At 41.3% G+C, this 18,217-nt stretch overlaps 1 protein-coding gene across 7 annotated transcripts in view; it reads left to right on the forward strand.

Annotated features, from left to right (window-relative positions):
- Nucleotides 1-18,217, forward strand: part of FGFR2 (fibroblast growth factor receptor 2) — an 82,784-nt gene that overhangs the window by 53,911 nt on the left and 10,656 nt on the right. For 4 of the 7 annotated variants that reach the window (XM_064663635.1, XM_064663633.1, XM_064663636.1 and 1 more), the window contains 5 exons: nucleotides 2,958-3,154; nucleotides 11,139-11,290; nucleotides 14,429-14,550; nucleotides 15,165-15,275; nucleotides 16,065-16,255. In XM_064663635.1, the coding sequence (XP_064519705.1) occupies nucleotides 2,958-3,154; nucleotides 11,139-11,290; nucleotides 14,429-14,550; nucleotides 15,165-15,275; nucleotides 16,065-16,255 (773 nt within the window). Of the gene's footprint in view, nucleotides 1-644; nucleotides 790-2,957; nucleotides 3,155-11,138; nucleotides 11,291-14,428; nucleotides 14,551-15,164; nucleotides 15,276-16,064; nucleotides 16,256-18,217 lie in introns of all 7 variants that reach the window. The other 3 variants (XM_064663634.1, XM_064663637.1, XM_064663639.1) reach the window with 1 other exon arrangement.

Raw genomic sequence — 18,217 nt, forward strand, 5'->3', positions numbered from 1 at the left:
AGATACCTTCCACTGTGCTTCTGAGCAAATATTGCCAAATATTAGCAAATATTACCAGACTTGAGATTAAAATGACATCTGGCAACACTGCACAACGCACAGTAGTAGTTGCTACACAAAAATGTAGTGCATTGGTTGATAAAAGGATCATACAGTGCTTAAAACAGACACTAAGTTGTGTCTTTTGGAGCAGAATTCACACCTTTTTTTTTTTTTTAAGTCCTTTTAGAGTATGTTTTTATAGTAAATTCTTTCCTCTCAAACAGGTATCTACATGTGAAGGATCCCACGTTCTGTCCTACTTTGTTTTCTCCTTGTTTTTCTTTCAACTTTCTTTTATTAAAAAAGAAGGAAAAAAAAAAAAAAGCTTTGTGGGTTAATTTTTCCATGTCATTTGATTGCATGCATGTCTAGGTGGTGAGTTTAGGTCTGGTGAAGGGTGTTGATTACTTTCTGAGGTGAGCTGGGACCTGTTGGTAAATGCCTTTTGGATGAGGGACTGTGGATGGGGAAGGAGCTTTGCATCTCTCCACCTCTGCCTTTACAAAGTGCAAAGCCCCGTGGCTCCACATCTCCCTATCCACAACAATTCTCTCAGTGTCTAGCTTTTTTTTTCTCTTGCTTCCCTCTTGTTTTTTTTTTAGGCTGCCGGTGTTAACACCACGGACAAAGAGATTGAGGTTCTCTATATACGGAATGTAACTTTTGAGGATGCTGGGGAGTATACATGCTTGGCGGGTAATTCTATTGGGATATCCTTTCACACTGCATGGTTGACAGTTCTGCCAGGTATACACTGCTCTCTTTCTGTGGTTTTTCCTCTTTTTTTTTTTTTTTTTTTCTCCCCTTGTTGATTGCTGCAGAATTAGCACAGCTTCTGTCTCAAAAAACAAACAAAAAAAAAGCACTTTTACAATGATTTTGGTTTTTTAAACACGGTTGTCTCAAGCCAATTAATTGTTTCATTGTATATTTGGAACTCCAAAAACCTAACAACAAAAAGGGGGGGGGGCGTGTGGCTATTGCACTTATTGAAATATTTTTACTCTTAAAATCTGTTAAATGTTCATCAGAAATGCTAAGGAACTGCATTTCCTCAGCACTTCAGTGAGACAACTGAAAATCAGCACGTAAATCATTGTAAACTTTTTCAAGAGGATGAAATTCAGTTTGTTATGAAGTCTGGAACAATTTGGCCACTGGTTCGTTAAAATACCTGAGCTATTCAGTGTACTTAAATTCACTTTTACCTGTCATGCAAATGTGGAAGTTCTGATTTCAGTGCCAACGGATCACGTACAGAAGCAGTGCCTTCCATATCTTGGGAATCGGCTCCGTGCATCTTTAAACATTGCATGCTCTAAGAAAACAAGTAGTCATTTGCTTTTACTGCAAAGCATGTCTTGCTGTTCTGGTGTTGATGATGTTTCTGTCCTTAAAAGAAACAAACATCAATGTGCTTTGTTGCCTGAAAATTGTTATCAGCTGTTAGAAGATGTAACTGTAGCTGGTTTTGACACTAGTCAAATTTTCTCGTTTATAACTGTTGGCAGCTGCTTCAGGAGTTCCTTTGAAAAAACATGAACCACCTGAGGTTTGCTGGGTCATCTTGTGCTTAACATTTATTAATTGTTTATTAATTTATTAATTAATCCTAAGTAAGAGGTACGAAACCTGCATGTGTGTATTGCTGAGGTTCATTGTATGGGAGTTAAACAGTCCCACTTTCTGCAGATAATTTCTTACCCTTTATTAAAATACATTCAACAATGCAGCTTGATTCCATCCCACTGTTAAGTGAACACCAAGCCTGTGTGGTCTGTTACCAAGCAGGCAGAGCAGTGTTTGTGTAGAGCTTGCTTCTGCTAGCAGTGTTTGCATTTTGCAAGTGCTTGAACAGCATTTTTTTTTTTTTAACCAATTTTCTTGACCAAAGTATTTTTATAAGCCTAGAAAGGCACAAGAAGATTTCGGCTTGAACGTGCATTGCTTGTGGAGTGACCACTGATTGCTGTGGAATGCTGTTTATCCGGGGGTTGAATCCCAGATAAGGGTTTAGGGACAGTGTTTGCACATATAACTGTCTTGGAGATAATTTCAGAGTGGTTTCAATCAGAGTAACAGCTATGGTGAAACCACTCCCACTAAAATCTAATCTCATAGACCAGTAACCACTGATGAGGTTACTTGAAATACACAGTCCTCACAAAAGAGGACTGATTAATTAACATATTGCTGTTCATTTTTCACTTGAATTATGATTTTTTAATCCAGCACTGGGCTCCTCAAAGGAGCTCAAGGAAGCTGGGCATCCAACATGAAGTGCAACAGGTTAAGCAGCTGGACAGCCAGGTCCTGAAACCCTTTTGAAACCCCTGAATGTATAGACATGATGAGGGACTGAGTCATCCTCTCTTCCCTCTGTATTTTGAGATGCTACTGAAAATTTTGGTTAAACAAGCAATGCAGACTCAAGCAGAAACGTCTATTTGCGAATTTAGACACTTTTCTTTTAGTCTAGCTAATTCAATGTTTTAACTTTAGTTATGTTTTTGTGTGGTTCAAAAGAATTATAGTGCTTTAGAAGTTTGACTCCAGTAGCAAAATGAAGCTGAACCCAGTTTGAACAGTTTTTTCCACCCCCTAAAATTATGCTTGATCATGCAATATTTCAATGTATATGTGTAGGCAGACACATGTATATGTCTATGTGTGTATACATAGACACACAATTTCACACTCAGTGGCAAACTGAGAAGTCAAAGCAGTGATCTAGGAAGAGAAATTACTCTCAGATTGCAAGATGGCCTAAACATTTAACAGTATCCTGAATGTCACACAGTCACTGCAGGAACTGATTATGTCTTACCATTTCAACTCGTTCCACGTGCGACGATGCCTGTGCCGTGTGCTAACCCTGTGGCATGATTGTTCCCTCCTAAAAACTTCCAATGCAGCTCCTGAGAAGGAAAAGGAATACCCAACGTCTCCAGACTACCTGGAAATAGCAATTTACTGCATAGGGGTCTTCTTAATTGCCTGCATGGTGCTGACAGTCGTCGTGTGCCGCATGAGGAACACCACCAAGAAGCCGGATTTCAGCAGCCAGCCCGCTGTCCACAAGCTGACCAAGCGAATCCCTCTGCGCAGACAGGTAACAGAAAGTAGATAAAGAGTTTAAAAAACTTTTTACCAAACAACTCAGCCAGCACATCCTCCTCCTGAGAGCTTTGGGAAGGGGAATGCAACGAGTGTTATGTACCAAATTGAGATGGGGGTGGGAAGTGCATCCTCAGCTCGGTGGTTGTCTTTCAAGGCGAGGAAATCAGGGCAGGGAGAAATGTGAAAAATGGAGTAGATTCTGTGTTAACAACCTAGAGATGGAAAAAATATATTTAAAATATTTTATGGCCCGATCCCACAGCTCATTGAAGTCCGTGGAAAAAATTTTACTGACTTAATGGACTTTGGAACATAATCCTGTTTAATTGTGTATTTATAATGTTTCTAAGGTGATTATTATTGTGGTAACTAGGTACCAGACACAGAAGGTACTTTTCAGGAAGGATTTTGAAGACCGAGGGGAGGGAATTTTATAGCTAAGCATCCAGATAACACCCCAAAATAGAAAAAAGACTACAGTAAAGTAAAAATAGGGGAGATACTATATCAGATCTTGGACAGTTTGATTAAGATGTTGATGCTTTTGAGCAAGGAACAAAAAGCAAATGTCAGATTTAAGAGGTGCACAACATCATTGCATGAAATATGTTTTGTGATTGTTTGTGGCTGGCAACGAGCATTTCTGGAGAGGGCAACACCACGGGCAACAAACCAGCTGAAGGAGTAACAGGACTTTGGCTTTATCACAGGAAAAAACAGCCTCCATTCCCACATGCTATCCTCTCCTGAAAGACTTGGGTTTTTTAGAAGCTGGAGATTAATAGGTTTTGATTTTTCATGCAGTAGATCTTCAAGAACAGACCTCTGCACCCAGTAAATCCTCCCTCAGGTTTCAGCCCTGCAAGACTGGGGGATGTTGGTATCTGAGGCTGTGGTTCACCTTATAATCCAAAATAGGGACCATCTTAGAAGGGTTGGGTCCAGGCTCTGGTCTTGGGGTTTGGAGATGAAGGCTCAGTTTGGGTCTGTCAGCACCATGAATAAGTGGTGCAGAATTTCTGCAGATTGTTTTTGCAGCCTGTCCAGACTATTTGTCATTATCATGTACCTTAAAAATCCTTCTTCAGTGTGGGTAAGTGTTTGAAATTAGATGCACGGGCACACAGAGTGGGAGGTTTTGAACAGTATTGCTTTTTACTGAACCCATGTTTCATGGTTCCTGAATCTCCTTGGTTAAAAATACCAGGGAGTAGTAATGCTTTAGCCTTCTTCCTCTGAATGCAGTATTTTACAAAATCTTAAAGTGGAGGACATGAACTTCGTCCAATCTGAAAAATATTTGGTTTCTTTTATGAGCAAAAGTGTTAATTCTTATTTTTTTTTTCTGACTTTCTTGGCCACTTTGGGGGTTTTGGTTTGGCTTGTTTGTTTTTTTGGTGGTTTGTTTGTTTTTGTTTTTTTTTTTTTTGATTTCATGATTGTACTCATTTGCTTGAATATCACTAGGATCGAGAGGGACTTTTGACTCTGTATCAAAAGGAGTGATGAGAAACCCTCAGCTCAATTCACACATCTCTGGCTAGAAATCTGTGTATCTTTCTGGACAAAGGAGGCTTTTCAAATGTTGTGTATTTAGCCAGAGAGAGAGAGATCCATATCAGCTGCTCAGATAGAAGACATTTATTAGATTTCTGCCTGAATATAAAAGCATCATGATGACTCAGAGATAAGTTGAGGGCATAAAAAATACCTCAGTTTTGGTGTGAGCTCAGTTGTGTCAGTGGGAAATGGTTCCTCAGGGGGCAGTGTTATTTCACTTCATGTGACAGCAGTGCCAACCACTGCCCTCACTTCAGCTATTTATCATTAAATGATGCAATATGGACCTTCTCCAAAGCTATTGTTTTCACAGAGGGGAAAAAAACCCAAACTGTCTTGCAACGTGTTTGTCACACTGGGTTTTACTCTCAATTATTCCTAGTGCTGTTTTGTTAACAGGAGCTTCTCATTGCTGTGTTACGAGCAATCCCTGTTTCTGGTTTGATGATTTCACTGGTCAGGTTGCAGAGGCAGGACGAGACAAACAGTCACTGAAGACTTGCTTGTCAGAACTGAAGATTCCTAAAATTTTAGTTAGCATCTCCTTGGTCCTGAGGCTGCAGTAGTTGTTTAGTTTCTGCATCTCTTAAAGCTGGTTTTGGATTTCAGAATTGTTGCCAGAAATGAGGAATTGAAAAATAATCCCTGTTTTATTTGCTGGGTGTGTGTGTTTCTGGATTATTCAACTCTGCTTTGTTGTACCACCAAGTTTACTTTGTTGTTTCAGTTTATTTGTATTTCAGAGAGTTGTATTTAAAGCCTGGTGGGGTTTTGTCACTGAACCTTTATTTATCTGTTGATCCCAGAAGGTTCTCCCTTGCCTCTGTGCTGTGTGTGGGAGGAATAGAGAAAGTGGCTGAGTTGGGAGGATGGGTGAGAGTGAGCAGGGAAGATGCTCGTGGCAGGTAGACTGTGAAAATGGGCCAGAGATCCAGGGCTGGGTGATGGGATTTGTTGGAATTCCAGAGAAATGAGGCCATGGATTGGGAAATTCTTGATATTGTTTTCAAAGCTCTCTGCTGCTGGGTCAGGCTCCCTAAGGATACGGGTATGAAAATAATCCTGGTTCACCAGGAGGCATTTGCACGGCTCTGATGCCATCCTGTCTGAGCAGGAGAAGAGTCTTGCTGAGCTACATGTGGTTTGGTTTGCAGGCCTGGATTCCCCTACACTCTTTAGTCTGAGCCACTACAGGATTTCATCATTCCCCACACGCAGGCGTGTTTTTCCCTTGCCAAAAAAGCGACTCTTTTCGCCTTCACAGGAAGGGTCCTGATGAAGTCAGGAATTATCAGTTCCCTCCCCCTGCAATCCTCAGCCTCACCAGGATCTGCTGCTTGGTTTTCAGGCTTTTAGTGGGAAATCCAGCAAGCAGCAGCTTTTCTTTCCATGCAAGCAGGGAGCTGCAATGCCCTGTTGGTGTTGGCCGTGGCCTGCAGGGAGGTACCAGCTTGTGAGGTGTTTGTAGGATTGAACCTCACAGGCTGATTTGCAATACAGGCTTTAAGTGACAGGTTCAGTGAACCAAAAGGTAAATTGTAGCCTTCAATAGGATATACTTTTACTTTATAGAGCTTTCTTTTAACAAATAAATTATACTTGAAACAGGCAAAAAGACAGTCCCATCCCTTGTGACTTGCCCAGTCAAAGTCAAGTGTTTGTCATCAGTAGAGTGTTTTATTAGGGCTACCACAGGCAATCTGTCAAATTTGGACCCCCTCAAGTATGTTTCTTAAATAGAGAGCAGTGATCTTTTTATGCTTAGTATTTAAAATACATTCCCATTAATTTATGTCTAAAGTTGTTGTTGCGTCTAATCCTTCATAAAGATACAATGAGCATAATTGTGATGAACAAAGGCTGATTGGTTTAAAGTAAGACTTGAGCTCACCCAGCAAAATAGGTAATTCAATATGATAATAGATAATTCAAAATAATAATGGCAGCTGGAATCTGGAAAGAAGAAAAGTAATCAGGGAAAAGGAGAGAGTCATGTAGTGTTTCTCCTGGGATTGAGCTGTGAAAATATCATTTATTTAAAGGAATAGACTGTGAAATACAAAGATTAATACACAATTATTTACCCTAATACCTATTTTATTTTTTCTTTATCCTTGGTTTTCTCTATATGGAAGCCATTGTCTTGCCTGGTAGTACTCATAGGACTTTATTTTGTGTGGAGGTGTTTCAAAAGGAGAGTTTTTCATGCAGGGGTGGTGCATGTGTTTTAAACATCAGTGCTTAACATTAGGGTTACTCAGTTCTGTGTAGTGCATTTAGCCTTATATTTTCCTAGATCTGGTCACTCAGGTGGACTGTTTCTATCAGCAGCTACCAGCATCACTTACTAATTATACATATACATATATGCATATGACTTCAGATTAACTTTTATAGCAGAGCCTTCACAAAGACTGACAGTTATAGGAAATCACTGCATGGCTGCTAAAATCTCACAGCCTGACTGCCAGAACTAGGCTTCAGGACATGGTATGAATTATCAGTGGAGGAAAACACCCTTCATAATCAATTACAGACAATTACACACTGCTCTGCAGCTGATTTTGCCACATGGCATTTAAAGATTCCAGCAAAGATTTGTTTGTTTTAAATGCTCTGCTGCTTAGAAATGCTTGTAAAGCATTAACTGAGAGCTGATTAAACACAGCCAAAGGAAAAATATGTTGTCAAAATGGGGATATAATCATGCATTGATGCAGGAGGTTTGGACACAGTGGGCTTTTCTCCATCCCAAGAGCAGATATGGAGCTAAAGATCTGTCTGAGGCTGGTACTGTTCTTAGTTCTGTCCTCCTAAAAGCAGAAAGGAAGCACACAAAGAATATTTTCTGGTGGAGGGCTGCCTTCCTGTTGAGGTTAACATACACCATAATAGGTCTTTCAGTGCTCTGCTCCATTCAAGCTGACTTCTGCCTGCCTTGCTTTAATTAAGCACTCAAAATACCTCTTTAGTATGGTGTCATCACTTAAAACAGGTGTCACCAACGTGCTGAGTGGACCTTGAAGGTGTCTAATTCACCTACATCAGGTTAACCTGCGTGGTAAGGGGTTGGAGGGCAGTGTTGCAAGTGGCAGGCTGGAAAAAGGCTTTCTATGTGCTGTTACTTAAATGTATAATGTAGATTAAAATTGACCGTGCCTACTGACCTTGGAATAGGTAGGATTTTCCTCCCTGTTTTATAGTGTGCTCTAAGGCAGTGAAAAAAGATGCTTAAGGGATGGGATCAAAGGTTAATTCTTTATTATTGCAGGAAAGGTGAAAGGCCATTTTGAAATAGAAAATCTCCTCCAACCACAGGCCAGACTGTGTTGGCTTCATCTTTTTTGGAGCAGATTTTTATAGCCCTTGAGCTCCTGTAACTCCTTGTACTGCTCCAGTTAATCAATCAGAAGAATATTCCCTGGGAGTACAGTCCATTTTTCTTCTCCCAGACACTGAGTAGTTCCTCTGGATTTCTCATCATTCCTATCCACGTTAATGCACTTTGGTTACCTACAGCATCTCTGGCCCATCATCCAGTTCTTCTGTGAAGTAAAAATGTGCAAAAATGTTAAAAGGAGTGTTTTAGTTTATTGCAAGTTTACATTTATAGGCTTTACCCATGCTAAGACTGCTGGATGGGGAATGTAGAGCTAGTGAAAAGATGAAACTCTGGAAGAGATCCAAATAGTTGTCTGATACAATTATTGTGTTTCATGAAAAAATAAAAGACCCCAGAACATTTTGAACCATTCCTCATGTGTAAGGTATATAATCTAAATTTTTTAGCTTGATTTTCATGCCTTTCTGATGTCCCTGAAGACAATGGCTATAATGGCAAAGACAGGTATGGAAGTAAAGGCAATGTTAATAAAGAAATAATAATCAAAACTTGAATAAAGATCTTGGTAGAATGGCTGGAGAATAGGAGGTAGATTTTGGAAATATGGAGGAAGTGGTCATAGAGTGTTAATAGGATTATGGTGAGAGATGAAAAAATGGAAACAAGAAGTAATAGAAAAATGGAATTCAGGAAAGTCAGGGGTAAGGGCAGAGGAAGTGCCACATTGGTCATGGAGATTTGCACATTTCTCTGTGCTGAGCTGGTTCATTTTGTGAAGCATCGTTTTTAAACTGTAATGAAATAATGAAAATGAGCAAAAAAAAAAAAAAGGAAGTCTGATTCCAGCCCTGGTTCTCATGCTGGTTTGTCCAGCAGGTGAGTTCCCCTCTGCAGACTGGCCATGGCAGCATCTCTCTGGAAGGACTCCCTTCAGTGTTCACTTATGATTTATTTAAAGCTCCATAGTCTGCCTTAATAGTACTTTTCTGTTTGTATCCCAAGTGGTCACTGGATTTATTTTCCTAGAGGAATGTGCCAGGTGCTTGTATTTGCTGAAAGTCAATATTATCATTCATGCTGGTGGGATGAATGAGGAGGAAGCAGTCCACCTCTCTTTTTTGAATGGTGGCCTTGTTTGTGCAGTTAGACTCTCTCCTTCCATAGACACCACATCTTGCCTGCAGGAGCTGCTTCTCATACCATACCAGGAAAGGTCTGTCAGCTGCAAATCTGGTCACCAAGATTAATTTTCTGTTGGCTATCCTTGACACTTTCTTCCCAATGAAACCCTTCCACTCTTAATCTCTGATCTTAGAAAGTTGTGTCGAGAAGACAAATGCATTTAATGAGAAGGGTTTGAGGATGTCTACCAGCAAAAAGAGCTCACAAACAAAGCAGATGGTGAGAGTTGTGATGAGAAATTTGAGAGCCTTAGTCTTGCCAAAACACACTGTGTAAAAGCATGACCTGCAAAAGCCTTTCAGTCCCATTCTGAGGAGCTCAAGTAATTCTGTGGGCTGAGACACTCTAATTCTTGATTGGACTTAAGGAACCACAAAGTTGGATTTCCCATGTCATAGAGACAAGTGGATTTTGTGTCCATATCACTGTGTCTCCCTGATTTGCACTTTAATGCTGTTAGGATCTGTTTGCTTATAATTGCTTTTTTAATCTAGTTATAAGGCCCATGGAACCAAACTGTAGCCTGGTGACATTTTACATGGGCAAATGTGGTGTCAAAGTCAAGTCCAGGTGATGAGGATGAAGGTGGAGGGTGGTAGTTACTCTGGTGTTCCAGGCTTCCAGCTTGGGCAGGGTCCAAGAGAAGAACCTCCTGCTGCCTGGTGTGAGGATGGGTACCAGAGATTTCACTGTGAAACAACCTGCAGCCCAGCTTGGCCACGGGATTTGGGCTTGGCCAAGACTGTCATGGCCTGAAGAGAGAAGGAGGATTCACACTTCAAAGAAGGGAAGACTGGCAATACAAGCATTTTTTTTTTTGTGTTAGTATTCACTTGAAACTCTGAAGTCAGCAGGTGACAGGCTGCTGCTTGCAGGTTTGAGGAAAGAGCATTACAGAAGGTTCACACCATTCACACCAAAATTACACAGGTGGAACAGCTGCCTCCTTTTTCAGTACATTTATCATTAAGTACCTTTGCTGCTCTAAGGAAAATGTTGAGGCTGATGAGAAATCACACTCCAAAGTTTCAAAACATCGGGCATTAAATTATTTTTAGGAGCCCTTCTCCACATTGCCTGCAGAATCTCTAATTAAGAATATGGTTAATTGAAAACTTAAGTATCCCCCAATTATTGTAATAGCTTCTTCATTCTTTTAATATTGAAAACGTGAAAAATATAGAATAATAGAATTCTGTAGGTTGGAAAAGACCTTTAAGATCCTGTCAAGTCCACCACTAAACCATGACCCCAGGTGCTATATCTGCAGGTCTTTTAAATCCCTCCAGGACTGATGACTTCACCACTTTACTGCACATCCCGTTTCAATGCTTGACCACCCTTCCACTGAAGAAGTTGTGCCTAATACTCAATCTTAACCTCCCCTGGAGGCCACTTCCTCTTGTCCTATCACTTGTTCACTGGGAGAAGACACCCACCCCCACCTGGTTGTGTGGGAAAAGCCATGGTGACATGGGCAACTAGAAGTGAGTGGAAGAAGAGAATTTATTGGTCAGTTCTGCTTATGGTATAAGCTGCCCACTTAGATATCTGAGGGTAGTGATGTAAATGCTGTCAGTTGATTAAAAAAAAAATCTTAATTTGATAAACAAATTAATATATTCTGAGTGAATTTATGTAAAACTTAGCTGGATTTTGGCCTGTGGGGCAGACTTAGAGCCTTGGCAGCAATCAGAATCAGTATTGTGCTTACAAGGGAGGGTAAATGAGAGAGCAGTGCACTAGAAAAACAACTGTAGATTCAGCCACTTCCTAATACCATGGTTCTGAGCTGGCTTGGTATCAGGTACTGGTGGTTTTCAGATTTTGGGTCAAGATTACATCTCTGCCTTCTTTTCTTTTCTTCCTGCATCTTGCATTGCAACACCAGGTGTCTGCAGACTCGAGCTCCTCCATGAATTCCAACACACCCCTGGTGAGGATAACTACCCGCCTCTCCTCCACTGCTGATGCCCCCATGCTGGCAGGAGTCTCAGAATACGAGTTGCCAGAAGATCCAAAGTGGGAGTTTCCAAGAGATAAGTATGTAGCCTGTTTCCTCTGACACTACCTATACATGTCTGAAAAACCTGACACATTTGGATTGGTTTCTAAGGCAAATGGAGGAGGCATCTTTCCTGATGTCTCCCAGGGTTTCTTTAGTTCTAAAGAAAAATCTCAATTACCTGAAGCTCCTCTGAACATCAAAATTCAATTCAATTACCTGGAATCTGTTAAATAGTAACTAAATTTTCTCTGCCTGTCCTTCTGATTATATTTTCAGGTTTCTTGTGGGTTTTCAGATACTCTGATGAAAGGTAACTCCTCTGTTAGGAAAGGAGTGACTATTTCAGATTAGGTATAATCTAGACTGGGAAAAATGTCCACATACAAGCATTGTTGACGGGCAGTCAAGCTTTCCCTAAACAATACCTCTGAACATGAAACCATGTTTCTTAGTCGACTACTTAATTGGTTAATATTTAAAAAACAGATAATACAACATCATGTAGGAGATACAGAAAGTCTAGGTTTTGCTATTAGACAACCTTTTCTTTCTGTCAGGACTCTGGTTAGGGTTTGGTGTTGATTTTGCATTAACCTGTCTTAATGGAGATGATGATTTTTGATTTAGGGCAACATTTTGCATGTTGTGTGCATGTATGCACAACTTCTGTGGTTTAAAAGTATTAGGTTTCAAGCAGAACACACTGAATTCTGATATATTCAAATTCATGTGGCTACATAATATTTTCTTCAAAGTCTGTTGACTAACATGCAAAATGAGTTTTTGAATAATATAATTAAAACTGTAACCATATTTCTTAATATAAAAAAGACATGCAGAAGAGAGAGAGTATTAACACAGGTAGAATCGTGATTATTTATCAGAGTTAGTACTAACTCTAAGAAGTCTTTAGGTGTCTGTGAGTAAATAACACCTTTTATCATGGACAGTTCTGTTTGAAAGTTCAGGATTGTAACTTCTGAATAGAAGAACTGCAATTCTGAACCTTTTGACAACTGTTCTGGAAATTGTTTTATTGATGTAGCTGAAAACTAGTGTAAAATGCTGTAATTGCCACCTGCAGCATTCTAGTCAACAGTGGGGGCCTGTCTGTGTGCTTCTGTCAGCCCATACCCTGGGGGGATACACTAAATGCGGAAAATTTTAGAGTTGCTAAACATTTAAACCCAGCGTTCAGCACAAATGGAGGTGGAGCAGATTTGCAATGAAAGGAGGCTATTTAGAGGCAGTTTATTAGGTTGGGGGGCAGGAGGCACACAATGAGGGGTTTGTTACTTTGGTCCTAGCAGGGCAATGGCACATAAATTAACCAGTTTCCAATGCAAATGTTTGTTCTCTGCCAAGATCCTAAATTCAATTTTAGTTCTGGAGAAAATGCAGGATGACCTCAGCATAGCATGTGCTGCCCTTCAGTCTTTGCACCTTTTTAAACTCGCATTTGCCTTAGAAACCAATCCAAAACAGCTCGAGGAACTCTCACCAAGTCAAAGCCCACATTTGACCGAGTGTGCTGGCTGCCCTCGGGAGGAACCACCTCTGACTCCTGTCCTGTACCTGAGCAGATAAGTGAGGATTTCAAATCACTTAGCCCTGGTCTAACACTCTTCTGCTGATGGCCTGACAACCTCTCGCTGTGTTTCACGGTGGAGGACAGAAGTCCATGCTTTTAACAATGAGTCCATGTATCACATCTGTGAATCCTGCTTTTGACCATGGAAAGCCAAGTCCTTGAGAACTTCTTTATGAAAATGTTTGTCTGAATCTGGCCCCTACACTGGGTAACATTAGCAGCATCACACTCGTTGAGCACCCTCTCTGATTCCTGCACAGCACTGTTCTGGGTGTTAGATGGTATTCTCTTCCAGTAAAGGAGACCAAATCTGGCCCTTAAGCACTTAGGCTGGAACAAAAAAAGATTTTGCCCAGAGGCTTTGAAGTTTGTTTTTTTATTCTATATCTTTCTCCTCATGAAGTCGAGATCGACATCTCTGTGTCTGTCAGAGCTGAGCAGGTTTTGCTACCAGGTAAATACCACACAAAATGTACTCTGCAGGGCCCACTTAGTGACTGTTCCTTTTAAAGGGGTTTTATGTTGGTGCTGTGATTACAACTGAGTTTGTTTCCCCCAGTCTCTGCCTCCCCTCTATGAGCTGAGCCCAGGAGCTGCAGGCAGGAGGCACCTCCTGGTATCTTCTGTCTGGCCACCCCATCGGCCACTAGAAAGAGAAAAGGGTGCTGTGATTACCCACAGCTGGGTGTCAGCTGACTTGCTGTCTCTGTCTTTTGGCACAAGAGATCATTAGGCAAAGGATCCCCAAACAAAAAGCAAGAATATGGATTTTGAGCTAAAATATAGCTGCCTGACAGTGTGTGTGATTTTCCTTTCTGTGTGCACTGTGCTGTTATGTCACAAGAGTTAATCATATTTAAAACATTCCCCTGCTCTTGACAGCACCATTAACGTAGCTCTCAGCTCCATCAATAAAACAATTTCCAGAACAGTTGTCAGAAGGCTCAAAATTACAATTCTTCTATGCAAAAGTTACAACTCTGAACTTTCACAGAGAACTGTCCATGACAAAAGGTGTTATTTTCTCAAAGCCACCTAAAGAGACTTCTTAAAGTTAGTACTAACTGATAAATAATCATGGTTCTACCTGTATTAATATTATCGGTCATCAGCTGCCTGAAAGCAACCACAGGGCAACACACACAAAGAAATTTTACTTCCACGTCCCTGCAGTCCATGTGAACACGAAGATGAGTGGCCGTGCTACAGTGACAGGAAAAACTGGCCCGTCGCTGGCTGCTCCTGAATTCCAGCCGTGGTCCGATGCTCTCTGAAAGCTCTGCCCCTCCATGCTGTGTCTCCCTGCGAGCCATCTAGTACAGCCTCTTGTTACAAGGAGAGGGAGAGCTTGAAAGCTGGGTTTGGTGACTGATGTGCCTTTCTAGGTGCTCTCCCATCCCTAAGAAAACACGCTCCGGCATGCGCAAAAACCAGCGCGGGCCCGGGGCCTTATTGGTTCCATGTGATAAACCCTTCGTGCTGCTGCAAGCTGCCGAAAGCTTTTTATGTTTTAGCCCTGGAATTTCACTGGCTGCATCCCTTGCCCAGCTGCTGTGTGTTAATCTGCTGTTTACACCTCTAGGCTGACGCTGGGCAAGCCCCTGGGAGAGGGTTGCTTTGGGCAGGTCGTCATGGCCGAAGCGGTGGGGATTGACAAAGACAGGCCTAAAGAAGCAGTGACCGTGGCAGTGAAGATGTTGAAAGGTAAGAAAATTGGGTGATTAGGGATCAGAATGGGCGATATGGCTGTTCTCATATCCACAGAAAGTTTCTTTTGTGGCATCTGAACCCTGTCATCGTTGTGGGGGGGGTCAAAGAGCACATAGCTGACCTCAGCCTTCAGCAGTTTGGGGTGTAAATCTGCGCCCTTGACAGCCTGTTTATCTTGAGCAGTGAGTATTTAGGAGCCAGGAGATGTATTAACATCGTGTGGGTCTCTCTGCTTTTAGTTTATTTCATGTCAGAGGCTATCCATGTGTAGATCCTACCCCATTCAGTCCAGGTGGTTGGTGCCTATTTATTTTGAATTTAATTGTGAGGGTAGTTTGCAGGAGAGGTGTAGTTACTGGAGGTTTGATAGCTAAAGACAGCTTTTTTATGTCTGATATTGCTCTGCTGCCTTTTAACATTAAACACTGAAGACTTGGTTAGTCCATCAAAGAGGTTGATACTATTTTATTTAAAACATAACATATGACTTTGTATAACATATGATGTGTTCTGCATTTTGAGTCACGTCTTTTACACCAACTGCTGAGCCTTAGTGAAGTTAAGGCTGGCATGCTAGAAAATATGAACTGAACCTGTTTCTTCTACAGATGATGCCACAGAAAAAGATCTGTCTGACCTGGTGTCAGAGATGGAGATGATGAAGATGATTGGGAAGCATAAAAATATCATCAATCTCCTTGGAGCCTGTACCCAGGATGGTAAGTAGAGAAAAGAAAGCAAACCAGGACTTTCCAATGGGTCTGCAAAAGTCTCATTAATCATAATTTTTCAAGAGGTTTTAAGGAAGCAGTCATGCAGTGATGGGATTTTTAGGTATTTCTCTAGCTTAACAGCAATATTTTAACTTCTGTGTCTCATTATAGCTGCAGCCTTAATATGAGAAGGGGTACTATATCATATGAAAACTCTCTAATCCTTTGCTGTAGGGAACAAATGACCTTTTGCAGGGGCTTTACCCACGCCTGTTGTTCTGAATTGTCAGTCCTGCTTTAGGAGAATTTTTATCCCACGAATTTGAAACGAGCACTTTTAGTCCAGGAAAGCTAATTATGCCACGTAAAGCTGTGCAGAACAGCATAAGACTCTGGAAATGAAAAAAAATAAAATAATTTAAGGAGCACTTTCCCCATGTTTGAGATCTCACTATGTTTTTTGATTGAAAATGTACATTTTTCAGTACATGGCGTGGTCTGAAAGGAACAGGCACAGGGTCAAAGTTTAGGTTCTTTAAGCCACTAATTGTATTGTAATTTAGGTACTTTAAGCCACCATCCTGCTGTGGAGCTTTGGGCCAGTCACTTCACCAGGTCCAAACCTCCTCTTTTTTTCTTCTTTTCCCTTCAAGTGGTGTTTACTGATTTCCCCGCATGACATTTATTGAATCAGTTTATTTATTACAGAACGCTGAAAAAAAACTTCTTTCCATAAAAAAACCTTTTCCCCTTGGACCTGACTCCCATTTTCCCCCCGTTTCTGTCCCTCCCCAGGCCCCTTGTACGTGATAGTGGAATATGCTTCCAAAGGGAACCTGCGGGAGTACCTGCGAGCTCGCCGCCCCCCGGGCATGGAGTACTCCTTTGACATCAACAGGGTACCAGAGGAGCAGATGACATTCAAGGACCTTGTGTCCTGCACGTACCAGCTGGCAAGAGGCATGGAGTACCTGGCTTCACAAAAAGTGGGTAGAGCTCAGCAAACACCTCACAAAGCACCTGACGTGCGTTTCCTCGGCGCTTTTTTTCCCGGTTTAGTTTTGTTCTCGCCTCGTTTATGTTCAAGAATTTGCTGGGAGAGTGAGCTTTCTCAAACAAGTTGCATAATCCATGCTCACGGAGATCAGTGGGAAAATTCGTGCACTTTAAGTTTTTCATCTTTTGTTTAACAGTATTGCTAAAATGAGGCCCGGAATGGATCATTTAAAGTAAATATTGCATGCATATCTGCAGTTTGAATTCATAAGCACAGGTGGTCACTTGATTACACAAGTCACATTACTCCACCCATGAGACAGCAGGGTCTGTTTGCCTTCTGTTTCCAGTCAAATCAACCAGATCCATTCACATAGTGATGTAAAACAAATGAATTCAGTTACTGAAAGGATTTACAGAATAATAACAGGCAGAGTTAAGAAGGCCCAAGACACCAGGGCAAAAATAGTCAACAGAAGAGGCAAAAATAAATGGAGTGTATTAGTCACTTAAATTATGCACTTTACTTTAAACTGGTGTTTGCCAGGAGAGCAAGCTTGTTGAAAGAATTTATTTATCCTGTCGTATCCCCAGACACTTATTTCTTAAACTTGGTCTTCAAATGTTATTTTTTTAACCAGTAATTTGATTAAATTATAGTTATGAAACCTTAAATAGCCCTGTATAACTAACTCTGTAAACATACTGTGGCTTGGTGGACAAGCAATCATGAATACCCTCGGTGGTGGTTGGGACCCAATGGTTAAACCAGAGCAGCAGATATTGATGATAAGTGCTTCCTGCAGGGTGTGGAGTGGTTAGTGGGATTTATACTGATTTCCAGTAATGCCCACTCCCAAGCATGGAGCTGTTTTTAACCAAAGACCAGAGTTGAGAGTGACTCTCCATTCCTGTTGCGTGGAGTCATGATTTTGTTACTGTTTTTTTCTGTACTTGTAGAGGTTGGGGGAGAGAGGGAATCTAGGTTTAATTTTGCTTTTCATTCTTTTGTTTTGAAACAGTAAATCTTAGCATAGTAGGGTCAACAGGGTGATGTGCATGACACCAAAACTCTTCCAATGGAGTAAGCAGGAGTATTGATTAGGTGACACATCTCAGGATGTCTCTATCTAAGATTAATGAAACTCTTGCCTGGCCCTGAGCCGTGTCTCAAGAAAATAGAGCTGATGTGAGAGGCAAAAATAAATCTTTTGATCGGCAGATCTTGAGAACGGGCGTCCTGCTGAGAAGCTCAGAGGTGCTGTTGTAGGACACTGCCAAGAAGGTGTGTGCTCACACAGATGGACACACAGCATCCTTGGTGCAACTCCTTTGCAAAAACACTTGATTGGTGCTGTGCTGAACTTGACAGAGTGTGAGGCAGAGGGAAAACAAAGGCAGCACGTAGCAGAACTGTGCATTCCGGTGCCTCAGATATCCCACCATTTCTGTTTGTGTTTCATGAGTCCTTTTCCCCTTAGGGATCCATTTACTGAGCTGGAATAATAAGAGAACTGGTCTTCTCACGGTATTTCCATCAAGCAGGAGCTGTGAGAAGGCCAGTGTTCTTGTTATTTCTATCCAATAAATGGCTCACTGAGACTTCAAAAAAAAAAAAAAAGATGGTGTTTGTGCACCTACTTTTTGCCTTTACAAAAAGTTTTTGCCTTACAAGCAGTTGTACTTCGAAACAATATCCCATTTGCAAAGTTGGTTGGGTGCTTTTGAAAGTAGAAAGGGTGGCCCATGTTGTCTCTGCTACCATAGCACTGCTGAGGCTGAATTAGAGGGCTGATTGGATGCTGAAATCATCTACTGTTGTCTGGTCCTGGGCACATGAAGGCATTGCTGGAGCAGGATTTTCCTGGCAGTTCCCCATGGCTTAACTGAGTGAGGATCAGAAATTTCACAGGCTCATTTGGCCCATGTGGGATAAGAGATCTCAGCAGATT

This window comes from Pseudopipra pipra, chromosome 8 (assembly GCF_036250125.1).
Source record: "Pseudopipra pipra isolate bDixPip1 chromosome 8, bDixPip1.hap1, whole genome shotgun sequence".
NCBI classification, from domain to species: Eukaryota; Metazoa; Chordata; class Aves; order Passeriformes; family Pipridae; genus Pseudopipra; species Pseudopipra pipra.